The sequence below is a fragment of the Molossus molossus genome, unplaced genomic scaffold, assembly GCF_014108415.1.
Source record: "Molossus molossus isolate mMolMol1 unplaced genomic scaffold, mMolMol1.p scaffold_m16_p_14, whole genome shotgun sequence".
Lineage (NCBI taxonomy): Eukaryota > Metazoa > Chordata > Mammalia > Chiroptera > Molossidae > Molossus > Molossus molossus.
In genome coordinates this window covers 16179030-16204540 of record NW_023425349.1, presented here as the reverse complement: position 1 = coordinate 16204540, position 25511 = coordinate 16179030, and the positions used below count along the sequence as shown (strand labels likewise).

The 25511-nt window shown below is 52.0% G+C and overlaps 1 protein-coding gene across 3 annotated transcripts in view; it reads right to left on the bottom strand.

Moving 5' to 3' along the window:
• ASTN2 (astrotactin 2) overlaps positions 1-21293 on the bottom strand; it is an 855221-nt gene extending 833928 nt beyond the window's left edge. For all 3 annotated transcript variants that reach the window (XM_036261816.1, XM_036261817.1, XM_036261818.1), the window contains exon 1: positions 20748-21293. In XM_036261816.1, coding sequence (XP_036117709.1) covers positions 20748-21189 — 442 coding nt within the window. In that variant the 5' untranslated portion in view covers positions 21190-21293. The remainder of the gene's footprint in view (positions 1-20747) is intronic.
• Between the last annotated feature and the right edge of the window lie 4218 nt (positions 21294-25511).

The window sequence follows — 25511 nt, the reverse complement described above, 5'->3', positions numbered from 1 at the left end:
TCAACAGAATTTTGGGCAGTGGTGGGCATGTTCCCTATCTGTGCAGTGTGGTAGCCACTACCCATGTGTGGCTAGTATTTAAGTTTAAATTCATTAAAATTAAGTAAAATGTACAATGGAGGCCCTTAGTCTCACTAGTCTGACTTCCAGGCTCAGAGAATGAGGTAAGACGCAGACGTACACATTTTAACATCAGACAGGTGGCCTGAGAGGGACCTAAATACAGGTTTCTGAATTAGGCCATCAAATCTGAATGAGGGGAGGGGGAAAGCGGAAGAAGCAATAGGATGGACAGCTTCCACTCAAAAGGTAGCTTATGAAGGACACACAGGGTTCCACCGGCAGGAACAGACATCGGTGATCGAGGACAGCCCGAGGACAGCCCCAGAAGTGTGAAAGCACAGCGTGTTTTCGGGGCACAGGGAGAAATGTTTCGGGGCACAGTAAGAATGCCATGTGGCTGAAGTGGAGGCAGAGAAGCAGCGAGAGGGAAGGAAAAGGCCCCTGGGTGGCGGGCTCAGGTGCCAAGGAACTGGCTGTTGATCCTGTAGGCAGGGAGGGGCCACTAAGGGGTCCAAGCGAGGAGGAATGTCCCCTGGGGGTGATGCTTCGGGCAGCATCTGAAGACAGGACGGATCTACTCCAAGGAAGCACCCGGAGCAGGACTGAGGCTGGAGAGAGACGTGTAACACGACAGGTGGGGGGAACGAGGAAGGAGCGGCTGCTAGTGCATTATAAGACAGGGCTGTATGGGGGCCTTGTTTTGCCTAAAATAAGAACGGCATATGTAAGTCTCACTGTGATAGTGGAAGGCAGATTCCCTGACATTTCCTGAGCCAATGTTTGTGCAGACGAAGAATCATCCAAGAAAAGCGAGCTCCTTACAAACACTTGCAGCCGGTTGACCTGTCCAGCAGAACCCCTTCCCCAGGAACTACCCCCACTGCGCCCCCAGCAGCTTATCCTCCAATGAGAATTAGGTAGGGGGGAAAAAAGGGAAGCAGAAAAAAAGGGGAAGATAAGATGGAGAGAAGAGGTATTTTTTAAATGTGCTGGAGAAGTCAAAACAAATTCCCAGCTGCTCCTGCTGGAGATTTTATGGGGCAAGGCAAACCCAAAGTGGATTTTGAATTACACCCTGCACCTCATAACGCACGGGGACTCTCGGCAGCCAGCTAGCGCACCCTGCCGTCTCGTGAACTGCCCGCCCTCCCCAGCAGGAGGCAGTCTGGGAGACCCAGGGCTACGCCAGCAACCCCGTGGACATAAAGAACACAGCTGGGGCTGGGTTCCACATTCATAAACATTCTCAGCCCTTGGCATTAGGCAAAGTAGGAGCCTTTCTGGACCTCGGTTCCCCTCTGTGCAAGGACAGGAGTGGTCTGGATGGCCTGGGGGCCCGGAGAGGTCTGCATTTGGAGGATGGCCTGCAGAGAGGGCACAGGAACAGTGACAGAGTCCCTAAACACCGCCTGTGTGTGGGAGCGGATATGTGGACAGAGAAAGAGAAACTGAAGAGGAAATCCTGCTTTGATTCTCTCCTACCGTGATGCAAAGAGCAGGTGTGGCCATAGATGAAAAAAACAATTCTTAGATAAGGTTTACTTCTTTTATTTATTTATTTTTTACTATTGAAAAGCTCACCCCTGCATAAAGAAATATTTGGGCCCTGGCCGGTTTGGCTCGGCGGTTACAGCATTGGCCCACTGACCAAAGGGTGTCAGGTTTGATCCCCGGTCAAGGGCGCCTACCTGGGTTGCAGGTTCGATCCCTGGCCTGGTTGGGGTGCTGTGGGAGGCAACCAATCAATGTGTATGTCTCACACTGATGTCTCACTCTCTCTCTCTCTCCCCCTCCCTCCCTTCCACTCCATCTAAAAATCAATAGAAAAATATCCTTGTATGAGGATTAGCAAAAAAAGGAATATATGGAATGAAATTCAGGAAGTCAGCGTGACAACTGCTGTGGAGTTCCAAGAGGGGCCATGAACTCTGAGAGTCCAATGACTAGAGTTCCTGATTCTGCAATTCAGTCTTTCTCTTTATTTATTTTTAAATGTTTTCCAGCTTTATTGCTTTAACTGACATATAACATGGAGTGAATTTGAGGTGTTCAACGGGTTGATTGGATACACTGACACATCGCAAAGTGATTACCACCACGACATTTGCTACCTCTGCCAGCATGTTACATAATGACTGTTGCCTTTTTGTGGGGCACACTTTTAAGATCTATCTTAGCAACATTCAAGTCTGTGATACAGTCTTGCTCACTACAGTCACCGCACGGGAGATCCCTAGAACTGACTCATTGCATGACTGGAAGTTTGTCTTCTTTGACCACCATCTCCCCATTTCCCCCACCCCCTTCGGAACCCCCATTCTAGTCTCTGTTTCTGTAAGTTTGGCTTTTCTAGACTGTTTGTTTCAGTGTCATCATACCATATCCATTTCTGTCTGATTACTTCACTTAGCGCGATGCCCTCAAGGTCCACGCCCGCCGTCACAAGCCGCAGAATTTCCTTTCTCCTGGCGGCTGAGTAACAAACATCCCCTTGTATGTTTACAGCACATCTTTTTTTTCCATTCATCCGCTGACTGACACAGATCTGCTTCCACATCTTGACTATTGTAAATAATGCTTCGGTGAACATGGTGGTAGTGGAGGGGAGCATGTATCTCTTCAAGATCCTGTTTTCATTTCCTTTGGATTCAGATTCAGAAGTGGAACTGCTGGATCATTTGGTAGCTCTGTTTTTAATTTTCTGAGGAACTTCCAGACTGTTTTCCACAGTGGCTGCAACAACGTATATTCTCACCAGCGGTGCAAACAGGCTCCCTTTTCCTCTGCTTTAAATCGGTTTTCGGCAACATGTTCTCTAAAGGCTCCACCACTAAAGCGTCTGTGACTTCACGCCTCTGTCGATCTGAGCCGCGTATGTCTCTCGAAAGGTTGAGGCTGGTTCTCTGCGCTGCCCACCAGCTGCACCAGCGCCCTCCAGGGCTGCTGCGGAGCCTCTCCGAGCGCCCGCCCAGGGCTCACGCTGGCGAGTGGCTTCCTCTCCGGCCTTCCTAGGACGTGGCTGTCAGTTGAGTTGTATTTTCACAGACAGCAAGTCTGTTTCCCAAATCTGTTTATGCCTATTGTGTTTTTTATCTGGATACAATTTAATGAAATATTTTGAAAATTAAAAATGTATTATTAGCATCCAAAGAAAGCAGTTCCTATGAGGACTTAAGTGGATTGTACTGTAAAAATAAAGCCGCTTCATATTCGATTGAGTTAGGTCAGATGCAACAACTATAAAAATTTAGAAAGGAATCATAAAACTCTAGAATGACTTGGCATGCGTCTTTAAGGTCTCAGTCCCCTTTAATGAAACGCTGGAGATCTTATTGGTACATTATGAGAATGGTTTTTACAAGAACGATGTCATAGAACTCCAATCAGCTGACCCAGACTAAGAGGATTGACCCTGGGCTACATTGAATAATTGGCAAATGTATACACACTTATGTATTTTAAGTTAAAATATAATGTTTAGGCTGCATTATAATTTTTTTATGATTTCCTGCTTTAATAGACTTTTTCTACTAACTGATCAACTGCCAACCCACATGGCTTCATAAAAGAGGGTTTCTACGGTGAGCAATTCAACCTACACCCAGGTAGTCCTTTCCTGACTCGTCCTTCTCCCCACTGAAGTGTGAAAAAAGTTTAAGGAAGAAGACATGAACTGCTTTATCAATCATGTCAGCAAGAAAGACACACCTGCCCCCAACTCCTTGTGCTAATGTTCCTTTTCTGGTCCCTCTCTTGCTGGGTTCAATTTCTTTTAGTTCTCCAGGGAGAAAAATTTTCATATTCTTTCCCACATATGTATCTGTATATGCATGTGTGTGTGTGTGTGCGTGTGTGCATATGCATGTGTTATATCTATACATGTGCTATATGTAGATACATATATATGTCCATACTATTTGTAGATGTATACATGTACATAAATGTATACATGTCAGTAAAGGGTCAGTAAACCACAGGATTCCCTGCCTGAAGCCTGGAGAAAACCTGGACATAGATTCTGGGGCCTGAGGATGCGTGGTACGGTTCTGTAAATCTGGGTTAATATTAACTATATGATGGTCCATGAGCTTTCCGCTACCATGCTACCTCCATAAAATACTGTGGCAGGAACATTACCCACCTTCTTTCCAATTGTGCATGGGGCACGGAGGGTGATTCTGCAGTCTAGACATAGCACCTTGCTTGTGGAACATCTTTTTACAGCCATGGAATCTTTTGTTCCCATGAAATTGGAGCTCCAGTGTTACAAACAGATAAAAGTGGAGCATCTCTTTAGCTGAATCCCAGAGCAACTCATATGCCCCTGATCAGTCATGGAACCAAGCTTGAAAAACCAGTGCCCTAATGAAACGACAATTTCATTAGTATCCCTGAGCTGCCTGCAGGAAACTTGCCGAGTGACCTTGGACAAGTCACCCCCTCTCTGCTGAGTCACCAAAGGTGGCTGTTCAGTCCACATTCCACAAGGATGCCAGCAAACCGTTTATCGCGGTCACTTCTGGGGAATAAGGTTTGGTAGGAGAGAGTCTTTCACTGTTTCCTTTAGAATATTCCTGAATGGTATGAATTTGTTACAACAAACGTGTATTTTTTAAATCGTTTTGTGAAAATTTAAAATGAAGTTTAGAAATTCAATAAGCATGCACGCACTAGCTGCTGGAATTTAACATATTAAAGAGGCATGATGTTTAACTTAGGAAGCTTACAGACTAGCAAGAGAAACTGACAATTAAATAATCACAATATTTCCATGAAAACACAAGTGGCAGTGAACATACAAAGTGCTTGGGAGATAACTGTTATTGGGGGAGCAAGAAAAGTCATCTTGGAAGCAACGCAGGTATATTTTAGCTGCATCTTAAAGACGAGTAGTAGTATGAGGTAGGAAAGATGTTTTTAATGTATATTTTAGAGAAACATCTGACAATTAAGTGGGCAAAATGTAAATTTTAAATGAATGCAGTAGAACGTTGGTTCTCGAACTTAATTTGTTACGGAAGGTTGTTCAGAAGCGGTTCATTCAAAAAGCAAATGATTTTTTCCCCGTTAGAAATAAGGTAAATTGCCCTGGCCGGTTTGGCTCAGCGTGTTAGAGCGTCGGCCTGTGGTCCAGAGAGACCCGGGTTTGGTTCCCGCTAAAGGTATGCACCTCGGTTGCAGTTTGTCCTCCTTGTTGGGTTGTGAGGGTGGCAACCACTCAATGTGTGACTTTCACGTCGATCTCTCTCTCTCTCTCTCTCTCTCTCTCTCTCTCTTCCTCTTTCTCCCCCCCACTCTATCTGAATAAAAAATGAAAAAATGTCCTTCGGGTGAGGGAAAAAAAATACTGTAAATTGAATTCATCCATTCCAGACCCCCAAAAGCAAAAAAAAACCCACAAAAATATTCACAGTACAATTTCCTGAGATGTTAACAACTGGAGGGTTGGCGGTAAACTGACTGACACTTGCACATTCTCTCCTCTGTTTGTCACCTGAGGCAGGTGACTGATCACACAGGTACCAGCATGAAAGCGTTGTCAGGTTGAGAGCTGAAGTTTTGTTTGACATTTCTCTGTGAACAACTTGGTCGAGAACTGGCTTGTTTGAGATGGGAGATGTTCAAGAACTGAGCTGTGACTGTATCTTTGTGTGAGTGGTTGTGCTAGGTCACTGTTTCCCAAGGTGTGGTATGAGAGGTGAATTTAGGAAGCACATGAAAAAAAAGCAAAAACATATTACTTCAGCAGTTACATTACTTTTACAGGCTATCTTCCATTTATAGTAAGTTATTCCCGTGTTCCATCCATGATAGTGATACAAAGATTCCTTTAAAAAATGAACACAGTGCCCTGGCCGGTTTGGCTCAGCAGTTAGAGCGTTGACCTGCGGACCAGAGAGACCCGGGTTCGGTTCCCGCTAAGGGCATGTACCTCGGTTGCAGTTTGTCCCCGGACCTGGTTGGGTCGTGCGGGTGGCAGCCACTCGATGTGTCCCTTTCATGTCAATGTTTCTCTCTCTCTCTCTTCCTCTCTCTCCCTCCCACTCTACCTGAACAAAAAATGGAAAAATGTCCTCGGGTGAGGATAAAAAAAATAAACACAGCTAATGCCATTTACTATGTGACCCTGTGTAATTGACTTGATCTCTCTGAATGGCCGTGTCTTCATTAGTAATATGCAGATACTAAAAATACCCATGAAAGGAAGTTTTTTTAATTGAAAAGTGCACATGTTCTTACCCCACCAGGCAGTGGCCTCCTTCATTGCTCCCAGGGACGCAGCACAGGGTCTGGGATGGAAGAGGCGCTGACACTCACGGAAGGGGCTTGGCTCCAGGCAAAGGGAGTTTAAGGAGAGCAAGGGGTGAACTGGTTTGGTCTGGGGAACAGGAACAGAATTCACGTCCCAGGCAAACCCCAGCTGATCACAGTGACTGATGCGGGCACTGCTTCAGAAGGAACCCAGGGCTGTGATGGAGCTATGGCCTAGCGATGTCTGGTCCCTATTCTCCACCTATTCCTTCCTTCATTCAACTGTGGGGTGGACACAGCTCTGGGCACCTGGGATTCGGACAGCCGGGCAAGACGGCCAGGCTTCTCTCATGGACTGCTCTGTGCGGCCCAATCTCCCCGGGCTCCTCACGGGGTACTGGCTCTGACAACACTCACCTAGGTGAGGAAGGACTGTCATTTATTTGAGGTCACATAGCAAGTGAATAGCAGTTACAGGACTGGAATCCTAGGCATTTGCTTCCCAATCCAGCGCTTTGGAATTTAGCCGACTTGCAAGGCGACGTGCAAAGCCTGCTTGGTTTTCCAAGGTTAGCAGCTGTCCTTTCTCAGCCCCCGGCCTTTCTGCCTGCTGTCCCTCTGGGGGGCGGATGATCTGTTCCCGGGCTGAAGCAGGGAAGCAGGTGAATGGGGCCGCTTCCCTGGAGGCCTCTGCAGTTTGGAGAGGTGGTTCGGAGAGGCCATGAGAAAAGCGTGAAGAGAGAAGTGAAGGGAGGGAGGGAAGCGGGAGGCCTGCTATTGGCAGCCCGGTAATTGGTTTACTCGGGCAGTCAGCGTCTCCAGTCTCCCCCCAGGGGAGGGGGGAGGGACCGTAATTGAAGAAGGCTGTCTAACAAATTCGTATGAGACTGGGCCTGAAAAGGTGAGCTGCACCTTGGCTCAGAGCTGAGGGTTTGATCCTCAGAGACCCCAGGAAGGATGCGAGGGGGATCATCTATCCTGCGGCAGCAGCTGCCAACCTCTGAAACTCCTTGAGAAACTGATTTCTCTTTCCTGGGCCCTTGCTGAGCCGACGGGGCTAAGAAGAACCCATGGACGGCTTGGCTCAGCCTCATCGTAGGAGAAACAAGGGGAAGCCCAGAGAGCTGCAGGGGCTTGACTGCAGGGGCTTGACCACACCCGGCAGAACTGGGACTCAACTCCAGGGCTCCTCGCTCCCAGTCCTGGCCACCAGCTCACCCTGCCCCGTGGGTTCCACGAGGGTTTCGGTCACAGGACTCTCTTTGAACTGCAAAGGGAGTGGGGAGGGGCAGGTCCTAACGATGAGGGTACAGGCCTATTACTGTTTCTTGAACAAACACCTAGGCAGCCTTTGCCAGGTGTCGGGCACCGCCCTCCACACTCTATAAACTTTACCTCTTGGAATCCTCATCACAATCTCCTAATACACAACAGAACAACCCGGTGAGCTGGGCACCCTGTAAGGTGGTGCCCACAAACCATCACCCCTACTCCTGCTTCATTCGTTTGGCCAGGAAATGTCCCCTCAGCGCCCACTGTGTGCCACGTCCTGCGTGTGTGATCTGGAGAGCAAACAGATGAGCAAGACCTATCCCCTGCCTTCAAGGAGCTGTCCGCTAAAGGTTTACAAAAATAAATGGGATAGATAGCTAGGGGGTGAGGATGCAGCAGGGTGGTGAGGGAAGACTTCTCGAAGGAGGAGACGTTTGAGTTTAGTGAGCAAGGAAGAAAATGGAAGGTGAACTCAGAGAAGATGATGGATTTTTCAGGATTTTCTAGACCCTGAAAAGGAATTGAGATTTTAGTCGTAAGAGCAACGACAATGAAAGGTCTGAAACGAGAGCGTGCAGAGATCGGATTTGTTTTTAGAGAAGATCGCTGTGGTGACAGCACGGTGGGCAAAGGGCTCCTGCAAGGGGACAGTCCGTGAGCACCGTGAGCTCTGCGAACAGTCAGCATGGCCACCACTCCCCTCTGGGCTGCGGCCAGGGAGCAGGCGCAGAGAACACATGCACGAATGTGCAGTGGGCATGTGCTCTAAGTTCTTCATGGACACCGATATTTTCACTTAATTTTACTTATTTACTTTTTCTATCCTCACCCGAGGACATTTTTCCATTTTTTGTTCAGATAGAGTGGGGGGGGGGGGAGAGAGAGAAACATTGACATGAAAGGGACACATCGAGTGGCTGCCACCTGCACGACCCAACCAGGGCCGGGGACAAACTGCAACCAAGGTACGTGCCCTTAGCGGGAACCGAACCCGGGTCTCTCTGGACCACAGGCCGACGCTCTAACTGCTGGACACCAATATTTGAACTTTATAGCATTCTCACATATCATGAGACATTAGTCATCTGACTTTTTTTTTTTTTCAACTACTGAAACAAGTAGATTGGCTCACAGGCCACACAAATGCAGGCCGCAAGCTGGATTTGGCCCACGTGCTGTATCTGGCATGGTATCAAGAGAGGATGGGGGCAAATAAACATGGAACTGCCTCATGACCCAGTGAGTCCGCTTCCAGGAAGTTGTCTGAAGAAACCAGAAACACTAATCTGAAAGAATATATGGACCCCTATGTTTACTGCAGCACTACTTACCAGAGCCAAAATGCAGAAGCAGCCCAAGTGTCCATCAAGAGAGGAGTGGGTGGAAAAGCTGTGGTACGTTTAATGGAATACTACTCAGCCGTAAAAAAGGAAGAAATTTTACCCTTTGCGACAGCATGGATGGACCTGGAGAACATTATGCTCAGTGAAATAGGCCGGTCAGAGAAAGACAAGTACCACATGATTTCACTCATGTGTGGAAGTTACTGAACGAACTGAACCACCAAGCAAAACAGAGACAGACTCAGATAGAGAGCAGGCTGACAGCTTGGGCGGGGGGGCGGGGGGGTGTAGGAGGATTCGGAGGGCAGAGGGATTGAGGAAAAACGGAAAAAAGAGGGCGAACTCTCGGACAGGGACAGCGGTGTGGGGTCTGCGGGGGTGGGGGGTGTGTGGAGGTGGAAGAGGGCATAGAGAGCATAAAGGGTGATGGAAAAAATTAAATTTTAAAAAATGTATACTTGACCTAAAAGAAAGAAAAGAAAGGAGAGGGGCAGATGGGGAGGGCGAGGCAGCGGCGAGACCAGTTAGAAGATCGATGCAGCAGGCCAGGAGACAGGATGATGCCTGGACAAGGGAGGCGGCAGCAGGAAATCACGAGAAGCAAACAATCCTGAGAGCCATTTGAGAAGTCGCACCAACAGGGCTGGCTGCCTGAGATCATGACAGAAGTCAGGGAAAGACAGTATCAGCCATGACCCCTTCCCTTGAGTTTCTGGGTGAATGGTGGTGTGATTTCCTGAGACCGGGAGAGGGGAGCGCAGAGTTAGGGGACAACTCACATCAGCAGTGTGATCCTCGACTGAGAGAAAGCAACTGGAGTCCCCCGATAAAATGCAGGGGCCCCGTTAAACTTGCATTTCTGACCATCAGAGTCACTTTTGGTATAACTATGTCCCCAGTACTGCATGGGACATAGTTATGCACAGCAAGTTTTCATTGGCTGAAATTCCAGTTTAGCTGGGCATCCTGTAGCCTATTTTTTGCTTTTATTTTTATTAATGTAATATTAGTAAACCCTACCAGGGAGATATGAGCACTCAGGAACACACACACACTTCTGTTTAAGCTTGGGAGGAAAGAGAAGGTTCCCCAGAAGGGGTACTAGTAAGCTCAGGCTAGGAGCCAGCCAGGTGAGTGGGAGACGGGACGTGTTCCACCCAGAGAGGGAACAGCATTTCGGTGGCAGAGTCAGATGGGGAGATTAGGCCTGGTGCCCCTCCATGTCTCCAGTTCAGTGAGGCTACAGCGTCAAGTGCGAATGGGCTTGTCAGGAGGTGAGGCTGGCACGGGACCGCTTCACCCAGGTCCTCCAGGGCCCTCCACGGTGCTGGTGGCTTGTTCACGTTCAGGTCCCCAGGCCCCTCCCGGTGCCTGCGCAGGTCCGGGAGTGAGAACCCGGTTCCCCAGGTGATTCTGAGTAGCAGCTCAAGTAGGAGAAACTGGGCTCATCTGGGAGCTTTTCCACCTACAAATCGCAGGGGCCTAGGAAGCCGCTGTTGGCTCTGAAGTCTTGAAAACAGTAGCCCAGGGAATGTGCGCAAAGACAGCACGGGGTGAGTGTGCGGTCTCCCACGGGCACTCCCGAGAAGGGGGCTCTGTCCGTCTGCAGGGAGGAGGAGGTCGGCACGTTGGTGCGACCAGCCGGATGGAGCCCTCGCTGTGCGCCTGGCACCTGGCTCCCCGCTGCTGCCTCTCAGCTCCGAGCCGACCAGACGTCTCCGGTGCCTTTCCCTGCCGCCCCGCCCCCTCCCCGCCTCCGCCCACAGCCTGCACCGAAATGATTCCCCCAAATGCAGCTATTACTGTGACTGGAAATCTCTTTACTGCTGATTCCGCTAATGGAAATGTTCCTTCCCTTTTCGGCTGCTGCAAAGCCACTCGTGACTTCCCTGGGAGCCTGAGAGCAAGGCTTTGCCAGGCCTCTGCCCCCAGAAGGGAGAGGATTCTGCCCCGCCCGCCTCCCCCCACGCCCACCTGCCTCACACTCAGCCTCTAAGAGCTTCTCTGTCCAAGCTGTCCTCAGACAACCCGGAGTCCCTGCTTCCCCGGCCCTGAGAACTGCAGAGATCAATGGTCAATTCCATCTTGTTTTCCTTGGGTGGGGGGGGGGCACAGGAGAGGCCTGAGCAAAACGTGCTGCAGTGGAGGGAGGGGGAAGGGAAAGGGAATCTGCATACATTATTATTCACACCTCCATCTCCCTTCAGAAGGGGTCCAGGTGGCTCTGAGGCTCACGCACAAACCGCGTGCCAGACTCTGGGCTAGGTGCTGCGTGCACAACTGCGTAAGGATCGCATGGCCTAGTGTGACTAACAACGGAGTACAGTGCTTAAAATTTAGTTTATGGAGGGCGCTCCAAATATAATCATCACAGAAACCCAGAGTAGTGATTATCATGTTATTTTCACTTGACTGACGGGCAAACAGAAGCTCAGAGCGATGGCTACAGCTAGCAAATTGTGTATCAGGATTCGAACCCAGGACTTCTGATGGTCAGAGCCGGCACATCTCCCACCCCAGCATACTGGCTAGAGAGAGTTTCTGTTCATTACCTGTGCGACCTTGCAAAATCTACTTCTCTCTGCTAGGGAGATGGGCTGGATCTCAACGGCAGTGTGTTACCCAGTTCTGATCCTATAGACGTATACACTATCGATTTTGACTTTTACAGCATTATAATATATATGTAAGTGTCGTATATTATTATATACATCCCACAGGCATAGATAATGTCATATAAATCCCATTTTCCAGATGGGAACATAAAAGCTGTACGATGCTGCTAAGAAGCACTGGGTGGGCAGAACTCACCTTGGGTTTCTATAAGGACCAGACCACAGATCTCCTGGGATGACACTGCCGCCAAGCCCAAGGTGGGGAAAGAGGGACGTGGGGAGGGGAGGAGGTAGAGAGGGCTGAGGCCGAAAGGGAGGACGAGAATCCAGAAGGCACAGAAGGCAGAAATCCGACTGTCATGTAGTCCAGGAATAATGAGTGACACCTAGAAAAAAAATGAGACAGGGCCTGGTGCTCTGTCGGTGAGAAGCGAGGAGTGACAGGGCCTGGGGAGATGCTGAGTCAGCTCCTGGTAGCACAGAAACAAAGGTGTTCAGTCCCTGGGGCCTGAGAGGCTGTCACACCTGAAGTTCCTCTAGAAGAAACATCTCCAACTTCTTGGTAATGAGAAGAGATCAAAAGGAACGGAGGTGATCAAAGAATCGAAAACTCAAGAACATCCCTGGTCCGTGCAGCATGGGAGGCAGAGACAGCACAGGGTTCGGAACCAGGCAGAACGGAGTGTGTGGACCCAGCTCCGCCGTACACTAGCTGCGTGATCGTGGGCGTGTTCCTTGACCCCTGTGAACTTCAGCGCTCCCCTGTGACATGGGGCAAGTCGACAGTCTCCCAGCGCTGCGCAGGGAAGGAAGGGGGACAGCATGGCATCTGGGCGCAGTGAATTTCCACGGCTGCGGCTTTCCGCAGACCGCCCCGTGCCGGAATGACGGCGTCGGAATATCAGCTCCTCTCACGCCCCGTGGCCTGGCTGCGCGTCCCAGAGGGAAGAAGACACACTGGAACAGGAGTTCGGGAAACTGGTGTCTGGGGCCTCGCCCCAACACTGAATTGCGATGGTGACCTCGATTTCACCATCCTTGCATAGAAGGGTTTTGTTCAGATAATTTCCTAATTCTTGCCATTTATGACATCGGGTGATCCCTGAACCATGGTATCATCTCCTCCAATATACCCAATGCCTCTCTGTTTGCCACAATGCAAAGGTGCTAGTCCCTTACCTGGCTTCCGTAAGTCTCAAAATGAGATCTTTCCTCTAATCAAACCGGTCCCATTACTCACCCGATAAACATCCCGGAATAATGAGGTGGGAAAGGGTATAAAATACGGCTCAGATGAGGAAATGCTTTATGGGAGAGGAGGCATTCCGCTTCGCCTTAAGATGAATGCAATTTCCACACCTGCCTGGTTTTACTCAGCATGGACTCCGGGATACAACCCGGCAAACCCAGGGTTCTGGTCATCTAAGGTGCCCGGAACACCTAGGATGTGCCAAGCACACGGGGTCGTCGCAGCCCCAGGAATGAATGAGGTATGTTCTCTGGGTACGGATCCCTGGGCCAGACAAAGAAACACACCGCGCTGCCCCCCCCCCCCCCCCCCCCCGGCTCCAAGCCACCACCCTACCTGCACAGACTCCTGCCGGCTGTCCTGCTGCCAGCGTCGCCCCCACACACAGCAGCCCGGGGAACCCTTTTGAAACCTAAGTCAGATATTGACATTCTTTTGCTTAAAATTCTGCAGGGCTGTCCACTTCACCCAGAGTAAAAGCCCGAGTCCTGACAGGAATCTGCATGGCCCTCGGGGACTCTCCTAGTCCTGCCCTGTGCCACCCACCCCGTGCTCGCTCCACTGGGCAGCACTGGCCCTTTCGCTGGCCCTCAAGAACTCCAAGTGTGCTGCAAAGCCAGGGCTCTGCCGAAGCTGTTCTCTGTCTGGGGTGCTCTTCTAATCCTACATTGTCAATAAGCTCCTCGCACTCTCCCCTATTTAATATTCAAGCCGATCTCTCGTGGCAAAAATTCCCCTTCTATTTTTTGCCCTTTTTCATCGACTTTATCACCTCACCTATTATGTCATTTTCTTACTTATTATTATTGTTATTATCCTCTCCCCAACACCCCCCCCCCCCGAAACAGTGCCTAGCGCACTGTAGGTACGCAACAGTTCTGAAGGGACTAGCACCTGCTATTTCAATCTTTATACCAAGGCGCAGAATGTTCAACTTCAGTGTGAAGAGGTCAGGAAATACTTCAAAAATAAGTTGACGTTTGAGTTCAGTCTTGAAAGGTGCGGAGGAATTTTCCCAGGGTTGGTGGGGCAGTTACAGAACAGGAAGGATTCTCAGGGCAGGACAGCCGGAGCAGCGTCTGATCGTGGACCTTGTACCACAGTGAGGAGCTTGGACTTTACACTAAGAACCATGGGGAGCCAGTGAGGTGCTTTAGGAGAGCACAGAGGTATTTGGGCTTTGAATGAAATCATTCTGTCTCCAAGTACAGACGATGGATTAGCGAGGATCAAACGAGAGGCACAGACCAGGGAGCTGACTGGAAATCTTAGCAGAGAGAAGGGCGCGGTCTGACCTGCCAGGGGCTGCAACAATGGGGGCGGAGGAATGTTTCCTCTTCGTGGAGAAAACCCTAACAGTTTACAACATACACCATCTTTGTCGATTTCTGACTCCCAGACTGAGCTCCCTGCGTGCTCTGGTGTGCCAGAAAGGAAGCTACACCTATTCACTCCTGAACTGTGCACGTCACCAACACCCCCTCCACTCCAGAGGGAATCTTCACGGGGGCTGTTGTGCAAAAGAACTACAGACAACAGCAAAGAAGTGAAGAGAGAGCACGAGCGATGAACAGAGCAAGTCCTGACGAGCATCGCTGCCTGCCTCCCTCTGGGGCAGGAGGGCTGCATGTGCCGCTCGCTCGCTGCAGGGAGAGAAAAACCTGCTCACTCGCTATAGTTAATCTTCTGTTGCCACTAGCTGGTCAGTGTGAGAACTTGGGGAAGTATCAGCTCTGCAAAGGAAGCATCCCCATAACGCTTGCCACCTCGAGGTAAAATCCGACTCTATTTCTTTTCCTAGAAAAGAGCAGGCTTCTTCGGCTCACCCCCAAAGGCACCTAGTGAAAGACCCACCAGCTCAGGTTCTCGGGAGAGATTGGAACCAACCAGCTGGATGCTTGGGCGGGGGAACAAATTCAGTTTCCCTAGGGATGTCTCCTTAGATTTGGAGGTTTTTGTAATTTTGTTTTTTGCAGGGGGATGAGGAGAGGGTGGTGCACTTTATGATGTTCACCTGCGTTGCAGACACTGTGATGTGTTTACATCCAGAGCCACACTTTTGTTGGAGGTCTAGTGTGGTGACGGAAAGTCGTGGAATGAGACGCAGGGCACTGGGCTGAAGTCTGAACTGATGGTCCTTACGTAGCTTTCTTCCCTGGTCCGGGCCCCAGTATTATCATAAAAAATCAGGAGCGGATTCAGTGAGCTCCAAGAATCTGTGATACTGTGAGTCCCCCATGTTGATGGTTGTGGTAATAATTTTCATAACTTCACTCAAAGAAGTCACTGTACATCCTTCCCTCTCTCCAGCACATGTGGTCACGCTGTCTTATGTCAGCCAAGGCCTAGTTTAGAGCAAAGCAAGGGGGTGAGAAGCCAGAGGTTTGGTCAGACCTGTTCTAAGTGAAAATTATAGAGTGACCCTATGGCCTGAGGCCCAGTTCAGGACAACCGTCGAGCTCCGGGTCACCCACAGTCTGCAGAGCTGTGCCGTCTCAGCTAGTGAAACTGACCCTCGGAAACAGCAAACCCGGTTGGCCTTGACCCAACTTGAGCCTCTCTAACACAGCTGAAACAAAACCTCCTCTCTCCCTCTCCACTGCCCTCGCGGTAGCATCTCTCTCTCTGCCCCGAGTCTTCAATGGGTTTCTAGCTTTGAGCTGGAAAGGGGGTGGAGATGGGGTAAGGGAAGTGAGTGGAAAGGGGAAAAGACTTGGATCGCAGGCCACTGGATACCCCTCTGCACACTCCCACGACCCTTATTCACAACGTGCCAGAAGCCTGGAACATCAGGACAGGTTAGGACCTTGGCCTTTCTTTCAGTACTACCCGATACTTTGTCCACCAATAAGGGGCCTGGTGTCCAAATGAGGAGATAGCACATTTTTTCAATCTAATTTTGTTTGAAAACATAACATTCTCCCTCTTATCCACCCCAGGATCTCTCTCTCTCTCTCTCTCTCTCTCTCTCTCTCTCACACACACACACACACACACACACAGTAAAAACACTGGCATTCATTTTAACGAATATTCCGTGGTCAGAAATCTCTTCAGAAAACCCTGCTCGCTATTTGTATCCGTTCTTCCTCCCTCTTAATGACTAACATCAACCTGCAGAATGCGACCAGAAACCGAAAAGGGCAGGTAGCCTGACCGGCTCCCAGGGCTGAGTCCTTTCTCCAAACGCCTGCCCAAAGCGGCCAGTCTGCTGGAAGGCTCCTCCCCGGGGGTCCTTCCTCACCAGGGGTCAGAACGCTGGGCTGTCGGACAGCTCCCTGCGACACACCCTCCTGGGGCTTGAACTCTCTCCCTAGTCTCTGCACCTTTTGAATATTCCTTAGAACCAGGCAGGAAACAGCACATTCCTCATTCCCTGTTGACATCTGAAGGAAGCTCACCCAGCCTTCTGTGGACGGTTCTTAGGCTGAATCCCTGCTTCTCACAACCCCCTGACCTGGTCCCTGGCTCCTTGCAGAGGTTTTTCCCTTTTGGTATTCACTTTGGTCTGCATTTTCAGGAATCTCTGTAGACCTGACCAGGTTGGCATTTCAAACTGTGTCTTTCTCTTCCGTGCCGGCCAATCAGCTCCCTGCAACGAGCATCTTGGACGCAGATCTTCAGGACACTGCCCTACGCCCTCATGTAGGTGCCTTTCGCGACACAGCGACGTAGCGCTTGGATGGCCCTTCCTTCTTCTCACGCTCTCCCCCAAGTGCAGGGCACAGGCCTCACTTGTGTGATTCATACGACGAGGCCAATTAGTATGAAATTCTGACAAGGAAGGGTTGTTCAGTATTATCTCTTTGTCCCCCTTTTGCTGAATCAAGGCTGGTGGTAAAGAGCCCGGCCTGGCCACTGCCCAGCACAGGCAGAAGGATGGCATTTCCCGGCCGCAGACATGAGAGCCGGATCCTCACTGCAGGGCTGCCTGGGGCGGGGAGGGCGGGGAGAGCAGGGAGGTGCAGGCTCGCCTCGGGAGCCCTGCACGGGCAGTGGTTCCTCTTCGAGCTCTTCCTGTCAGGCAGTCCTCCCCGCACCCCCGCGTCACCAGCAAAGCAGAGGAGCCCGGGAAAAGTACGGGAGCTACTCAGAGTGACACACTGGGTCAGGGCAGTTCGAGTTCATAGAACCCGAAGATTATTTTAGGGCGCATCTACCCACTCACATCACAGCAGAGAACTGAAGCTCTGGAGGATACGTGACATACTCAAGGTCACTGGGAGCCAAAGCCGAGACTCCAGATCCCAGCCCCCATCCAGTTCCCAAGCCCTACTGGAACATTCAGCTTCTTCACGTATACCCTCCACGGCCTCGCTCGGGGCTTCTCCGGCCCGGAGCCTCTCCAGCACTCTCCAGTCCAGAGATGTCTTCCCACCCTGATGTCACTGAGTGTGTCTTCTCCATCGCTCACTGGCACCATGAAATCCAATGCCCTGTGACATCCCAGGCGTCACAGAACTCTGAGCTGGCAGAGCCATGCCCCGCGTTCAGACTCCGATTTCAGCTCACGCGTGTAGCTGAAGTTCCTTTAGAGGAATGCCCTTGTCATGTTCGATTGCTGTATGTCTCTCCGGGAGCCAGCACCACGCCCTGCATCCGGGTATAACCAGGACCTCAATGCTTACCTGGGTCAGGATGCCTATTGAGCAGTTACAAGAACACAGGTGTGTGGCAGGCTGAGATGCCAGTTCCAAGTGTGCCATTTATTCACAGACTGACCTCGGGTTAGGTACTGACCTCCTTGTGAACACTTCCTAACGTGCACAATAGCAATAGCAGCAGTGCCCACTCCATGTATTTTATGCGAATCAACAATCACAGGCAAGAGTAAAGCCCTCTGCCCCACAGTGCTATTTCTTGATCACCTTCAGGGAAATTCACTTTGGCAACACCACTGACTTGTCATCAGATTCTAAAGAAGAGGCCTAATACAGAAACTGGGGGATCTGTCACCTCTGAGGAAAATTTATATCTACATGAAGCAGGCTGGGACACAACGGGAAGAGTAGAAATATGAAGAGGAAGAGACCCGAAGAAGTCATTTAAGTCCCGGCGTGACCAGTAACAGCCAATAACTCAAAGGACAGAGGCACAACAGAATGAGGTAGGGCCAGGTGTGTAGGTGACTTTGGTGAAAGATGACGGTAGGCAGTGTGGGAAAAATTACCTTGAGTTCCCCCAGTCGGACTTGAGTAAAGAGGGAATTCTACCTTGTATTTGTTCAGTCACCCACCTTCTTTATTGCCAGGGATATTTACCAGGGACTCTGGGCCCACAAAGCACAGCCAGAGGGGTTCGGCAGTCACCATCACCCCCTAGTGGTGACTCCACATACCCCACTATTGGCAGGATTTGGCATTCCCTGACTGCATGCCCAGAAGGGGCGTGCCTGTGCCATCTCCAAAGCCCTTGAACTGGCGAGTTGGTGGTGAAAGACTCCCCCAACCCAGCAGACACAAATATTCTGCTTTTAAACAAAGGGTGTTTGAAAGGTCTCGGGATGGGATGGGGCAGCCTCAGGACCCTGGGAATATGTGGCTCTCAGGGCCTCACAGTAACTCCCCAGCGAGCAGCAGCCCTCATTTCCAGCCAGCCTGGCCCTCCCTGGGCTCACTGTGCACTCCGTGTTTACACGCAAACAGTGGAAGACCAACACAAATAAAAAGCCCACGTCTCCCTACACAACTCCTGCTACACTTGGCCATCTGGTGACTACCTCGTAGCCAAATCCCGGTGGGGAGGGAGTGCCTTGAGCTGCCAGTCCAGGGCACTGAGGGGAGGAAGAGGGGAGGGGAACCCAATTCCCTACATGCCTGAAAGGGCTCAGGCCCCACCATGAGGACAGCAGCCGGCCACTCCATGGCTCGCTGTCCCCAGCCTCCAGGCTCAGCCACCTGCATCAGAGAAGGGAGAAGGCCCCAGGTGGAGGGTGCAGGAGACTCGAGCTAACTCACGGGTCCTGGGGGGAGTGAGACTTCAGGCTCACTCAGGTCCTCACACAGCTTGCCCCATGCTCCCCCATACCCATTCCCTCTTGCAAGCCAAAGTCTAAAAGGAAAAGAATGCCAACTCCAGGAAATTTGGGGTGACTCCTCTTAATGGACTGGACTGGGTCCTCCACACCCTTGGGGAATTGTAATGCTCTGGGGTCCTCGCTTCCAAGGAGCACCACATCCAGACATTTAGGGAGGTTAATTTGCACTCCTGACCTCTGAGGGCACCCTGTTGTAGAGATTGCCAGGGTGATACAAGACAGTTGAGATTGGAAACGGTGTGAAAGGACCCTCCGTGTCCCCTTGGGAAAGAACCTGAGGCCAAAGTTAGCTCTTGGCCCTATGGAACCCCATCTCCGGCTTCATCCCAGTCCTTGAGAACGGGCAGCCCACAGGTGCATGTGCGTATGCCTGAGTGCATGTGTGAGCTCGTGTGTGTATGTGTGTGTGTTGCATGCCAGACGCCGCCCAAGGGAAGTCCCCGGGGAGCCTGAAGGCATCACAGAAAGCTCAGCACGCTAGGGTTACAGCCAGCTGGGGACAGCCCAAGGGCCAGAAACCCCAGGCTCCAGCTCAGAGCAGGAGAGGGCCTGGCACTAGCTCAAATCTCCAGAGGCAGCCAGCATGAAAGGAAGGGGGCAGGGGGGTCACAAAAAATACATTAAAAAATAATATGGCTCCCAGGAGAAAGAAGTCCAGTCCATTGATTACTCTTTGGGGCTTCTAGGGCGAGCAAGGAGTTAACCTCAGAGGTTCCAGCCAAGATTCGAAAGGTGGTGACCACGAAGGCGCATCACCCCCGTGATGCCTGAGCTGAGCGGATTCAAGAAAGAAGGATCCGGGGAAGAGGAGCTCCGAGTTGACCTGCCTCCGACAACCAATCGCGCCCCGCGCCCCCAAGAGGGGAGGGGGGCGCGAGCGATCAGCGAGCGCGGGAGAGTAAAGGGGAACAGCATTTTTGTAAACGCTCTCCGAGATAATTAAGCTATCAATTACCCAGGTGGAAAATCAGCTGCGCTTCCCACAGCTCCTCCGAAGGGCCGACTCCTCTGGGATTCGCGCTGGGACCCGGCAGGCAGCAAGCTGCTGGCGAACTTTCTGATTAACTTTTCCGTGGGAGCCCCCACCCCTCTCCCACCCCACCCTCTCCTCTCCCCTTCCATTTTCGTGCCTTTAAGTTATTAGTATTAGCCCAGTGACTGAATGCGAGGACAGACCTGCTGTCGGCTAGGAGGGGGGCAGAACGGCGAATATGACAGACAGCAAGGGTGGGGGCGAATGCCACAATCTGAAAGTGGAGACCTCGGGCTCAGAATCCCAGTCCTCAGAAATCACTCAATCCTCCCCAGCCGCACTTCACAGATGACCGAAACTGAGGCTCAGAGAGAGGAAGCGACTTGGCCAAGGTCACCCAACCCACTGGGGAACTCAGTTGATGAGGGCGGGGCGATTCTCCACGGAGCTTCTTGCTCCTCTTCGATTCTCCAGAAAATCTATCTGAAGAGCAGAGCCAACAACTCCGACGCGAGGGCGAAGGGGCGGCAACCGCGGGCGGCAGTGACATTGCCCACGGGAGCAGTGGGCGGCTGGACATGCACCTGGCTTGGCAGCGGGGGGCTTCCCCGGCCCCTAGCTCGAACGTACTCGGCGCCGTGAGGTCTTGGGCGTCGGGGACCGACCGCGGCAGAGCTCATGTCTGGGCTGGGAGACCGAGGCACAGGTCCCCGCTGCAGAAAGGTTCTGGCACGCCCCCGGGCTCCCGCCACGCGCTCTCCGGGACCTCCTGCCCCACACTCCTTTCCAACCACCTGTACGCCCTCCGGGCCCTTCAGCTGCCCTCTCCCGACCCCGCTCTGGGCAACCCGGGAAGGGGATCCCCAAGGCGCCCCCACCCGTCCGGCTTCACTTCTGGCTCCCGGTTCCTTGGGATCCCGCGTGCGCCGGCGCCCAGCCTTACCCAGAGTGAAGAAGGGCAGCTCGGTGTTGTCCAGGTCGTCCTGCACCGCGATGCGCCCGGGCAGCTCGTTACGCACAAAGAGCAGGAGGCGCGACTCGGCGGTGGCGCCCGCGGAGCTGGCGGAGCCCGGGGACGCGGCGGCGGCGGCCGCTCCGGCTCCCGCCCCGGTCCCAGTCCCGGCCCCGGCGCGGGCGCCGCTCCAGCCGATGTCGCTCTCCCGCAGGGCGGGCAGCGTGGACACCGTGACTGTCTTGAGCCGGCAGGGGCTGTCGGGCTCCCGCGACGCGGCGGCGGTGGCGCCGGCCAGCAGCGGCAGCGGCAGCGGCAGGAGCAGGAACAGCAGCAGCAGGAGCGGCGGCGGCGCCGGGTGGAAGCCGAGCCCCAGCCGCCCCCAGAGCCCCGAGCTGGGGCCGGGGCTGCGCCGGGCACCGGCGGCGGCCATGGCGGGAGGGGCTGCGGCGCTGAGAGCGGCGGCCGCGGCGGCGGCGGAGGAGGAACACACGGCAGCGGCGGCGGCGAACGGCGAAGCGAACCAGGACGCCGGAGCAAAGGAGCCGTGGGAGCCGCTCGCCAGCAGCCCCCAGCTCCCGGCTCCGCCTCCCGCTCGGCCCGCCCCCCCGCGCCGCCTCCCCGGGCCCGCCGCCCGGCCCTGCTCTGGCTCCCTCGGCAGACCCCGAGCGTTTCGGAGGCTCCGCCCGGCCTCGTGCAAATCCCAGTCGCCCCCTCTCCTTTCCCAGGATCCCCCAATGCCGCTCTCACAGTCTTCTTTCGCCACAACACCCCTCTCCAAATTCCTAAGACTTGGGGATCTGCTCACGCCTCCCCAAAATCCCCCAGGCTCAACCTAGCCCGCCCACCTTCACCCCACCCCTGGCTTCACCCAGAGGCTGCATCTGGGGGCGCGCCTTAGTCCATCATTGCTCCAGGCCCCGCCTTCTTTAGGGGAGAGGGCGCCTCTGGATTGCCGAGACTTAACTTTGTCTCCCCTCAAGCCCAATAACAAGTCCTGTGCCCTTATCTAGTTCTGAGATAATTTCTTGTGGCCTCAGAGCCCCATCCCCACCCACTCGCCAACAACTCACGCTCATTCTTCCGGCACCAGGACCCCACCTCTGCCCTCCACCCAGGCCTCCACCCGGAGGCACTAACTTCTAATTGACCCAGGGGTGTTGAACTCCACCCTCTAGTCCCACCCTCCCAAATTTCCTGGCCAGGAGGCCCTGGCCCCCTAGCTGCCGCCCTACAAGCCAGCCCACTCAAGCGCTTTTATTTTGGATCCCTACTCCTAGCTTGGAGCTGCTCTACTTGGCTGCTTCTGCTCTCTGTGTGAAATTCCTGAAAAGGGTGAGAGAGAGAGGGAGAGAGAGAGAGGGGAAGGAAAGACAGGAGAGAGACCTGGTACTGTGTCTGCCTGAGGCTCCCAGGGGCTTCTCCATCCTCTGCCCCACTCCCAGAGGAGTCTGTTCACCAGTTCCTCACCCACAGTCCTTCTAGTGACGTTGAACTATAAACCCAGGTCCTCAGACACAGGGCAGCCTTCGGCCTTCAGCGGATCCTGCCTCCGACCCACATACCTTGGATCCTCTGGGAAGCCATCACCTCTGCAGGGACCGAAGGCTTGAGCAGCCCCCCCACCCCACCCCGCCTCCGCTCCCCCCTTTTCTTCATCTTTCCTCTCTCTGTTCTGTCTTTCATCTCTCCACTCATTTCCTTCTTCCTTATCTTGCCTTTAATCTTATAAATGCTTTTCCTCTATAATTTGTGGGCCATTCCCAACCACATTGCTTGCACATCTCAACCTTTTGTGTGGTCTCTGCATTAACTTCTGTCCTCTCTTCCCTCCTCTGTCTCTTTTCATCTTTCTATCTTTAACCCTTACATAAATTGCCTTTTTTCCTAAAAGTCACATTTTAGCTACTTTTTTATGGCTTTGGATATAGGCAGAGACCTAAAAAGGAGAAAACATCAAAACCTGTTTTGTGACCTTGGACTTAATGTTTATGAAGCACTTCCAACGGTTAGAATGCAATTACGCTAGCCTTTATACACGGTCGTATTCCAATGAGATGGGCATTATGAGTCCCATTTCCAGATGAGAAAACTGAGATCAGGAGGTCAGGTAGGTGAAGAGACTTCCCAAGGTCACACAGCTCATGAGCAGAAGCTCTGTGATTTGCCCTTCAGGCTCCAAAGTCTTGGCTTCCCCATTAAATCACACTGTCCCCAGTGACCTTGGAAAAGCCCTCCCATCAGAGACGCGAAAGGTACATCTGCAGGAGCACATCTGGGTCTGTTTCAGCTCCGAGCTTTGTAAGGCATGCTTCTCCCGTCTCAGTTTACTAATCTGTGAACCAGGGTGGGAGGGGGGAGCGGGGGGAGGATCTGGTCCTTCAAGTCCTCTGATTCTAAATCATCTCCTGCCTCTTTGATGCTTCCTTCAGTTCATTTACTCCTCCAAAATATGTCACCCTGCGTCCCTCAGCCTCTCCTTTGTGCCCTTACAATCCGCCACTATCCTCTGCAATGGGGCTTTCGGATTCTCTATGCCCCTTTCTTCAAATATGCTGACATAGTCCATTTATAGAAGTGCACACCAGGAAAAAAGGGCTCCCTTATGTAAGGCAGAGTCTGTGCAAGTCCTTCATGGACCTTTGGTACAAAGGCCTGTCAAATGTGACCAACACTTTCATTCATTCATTCACAACCAAATATCCAGGGCTCCTACCAGGCACTATATGGGGATGCAGAGATGGATAAACAAAGATCCTGCCCTTGGAGAACATATAATGATGGGGTGTTGGGGGTGTGGGGTGGGGATGAGACAGGCATGGAATATCTGAGATACCAGGTAGGCAGGCAGGCAGACAGACATGTGTTTCTTTTATGAGGTGCTTTGATACGTATGCTTGGAGAAATCAAAGAAAGCTTCCCAGAGGAGGTGGCATTGGACTGAGCCATGAAGAATTAGTAGCATGGGGGTAGACATTCCAGGCTAAAGCTGACACTTGGGATCTTTGCAACTGTGCAACATCTCAATGAAACCTGTTCCTACATCAGAAGTCGCTTCACTTTCTGAGACACAGCCCACCTCCCATGAAGAAGCTAAAATTTCCAGACACTTTCTCAGCCTCCACTGCAGCTGGGACTTGGGCACATGACTCAGAATTCACCAATCAGATTCACCCACCCCAGATGCTGGGAAGGAAGCTGGGATCAGGCAGAATCCACCTGGGGACCAGAGTGGCAACTGTTTGAGCAGGCACATCCAGGTCTCATTGTTGGTGAACAAGGTTCTGACAGCACTGCTCAGACCCGTGTTACTGGTGACAAGAGTATGAATTTGCCTGTTTATGCCTGGAGACAACAATATCTCCACCAGCCAGTTCTGTGCTGTGGTTTGGAGTGGGGCTCTTGACTCCACGGACTCTAAGCCATCCTGGAGATTCCAAGTAATCTGATATCACTTTACTGAATTCTGTTGCGGTTGAAATGACCCGGAATTGGTATCTGTTGCTTGTAACAGAGACACCTGCCCGGGACACAGAAGGTGGGACAAATGGAGGGCAGAGAGGGCTAAGCATATGAAGGGAAGTGGACGAAGCTCAGTGAGAGGGCAGGGTGTGATTGACGACAAGACAGAAAAGACAGGCAAGAAATGTGCTGGGTTTTGGGGGGAGGACCAACTTTAGTGTCAAATGGAGAATGACCACAGGAAACGAACTCCTATTTCTGAATGTGTATTTTGCTACTTCAAAACTTTACACAGTAGGTCAATGAGTGATGATAACACCTGCCTTCTGGTGGCAGGGAGGCTTCAGAAGTAATTATGCAAAGAACTTAACATAGTAGGTGCTCAATAATTTATAACTGCTGCTGAGATTCATAGTCCCAGCAACATCTGGAGGAAGGCTTGTTACCCCTATTTGATGGATGTGGAATTTGAGGTTCCGGGGAGCTAAGAAAGTTGACTTTGATCGTGTAGTCATCAAGTGGTGGAACACAAGCCTGTCTGCTTCCGGAATCCTGGCCCTGCCTCCCACAGCATGCCACCTCCTTGCCCACCCTTCCCCACCTGCTCCCAGTGCACGGGGACTTCCCTGTTCACACTCCAGCGTCCTGTCCTGTGGCCAGTGGCCACTCCCCCCACCCCCCTTCTCTCTTTTCTCTTCACTCAGTCACGTTTCATTATTGATGTAATGTATTCCTCTCTAGGGTCCCCTTGTCCCCGATCTCTGACTCCACTGATCTAGAATTCCTCTTCATTCTAAGTCCTTCCCAGTCCTCCCAGCAAATGGTTCCTCTTGCTTCACCCTGCATATTTCATATTTCTCTTTCTGGGGAGTTTTCAACATGTTTTCTTTCCCCCTCCCCCTTTCTTCATACTCTCCTCTGTGTTTTGATTTGTCTGTTTTTTAAGTCCTTCTCTTCATACTGCCTGACTGAGACAGCCTCGTGTAGTTGGAAAAGCAGGGGTCAGGGCGGCTGACCGGCTGGTCCCAGTCACTTAGTAATGCCCCTGCTACACCCTTCATTTTCTCATCTGTCAAACGGGGAAAGTAGTGCCTGCTTTTCTGGATCATTACAGGAATCAAATGAAATGACATGTATGAAAATATGCAGTCTCCTCTGTGCACCCCGACCAGGGGTCAAACCCGCAACCCAGGTATGTGCCCTGACCGAGAATCGAACCCACGGCCTTTCGGTGTAAGGGTCGATGCTCCAACCAACCGAGCCACACTGGCCAGGACAGCTACAGTGTTTTCA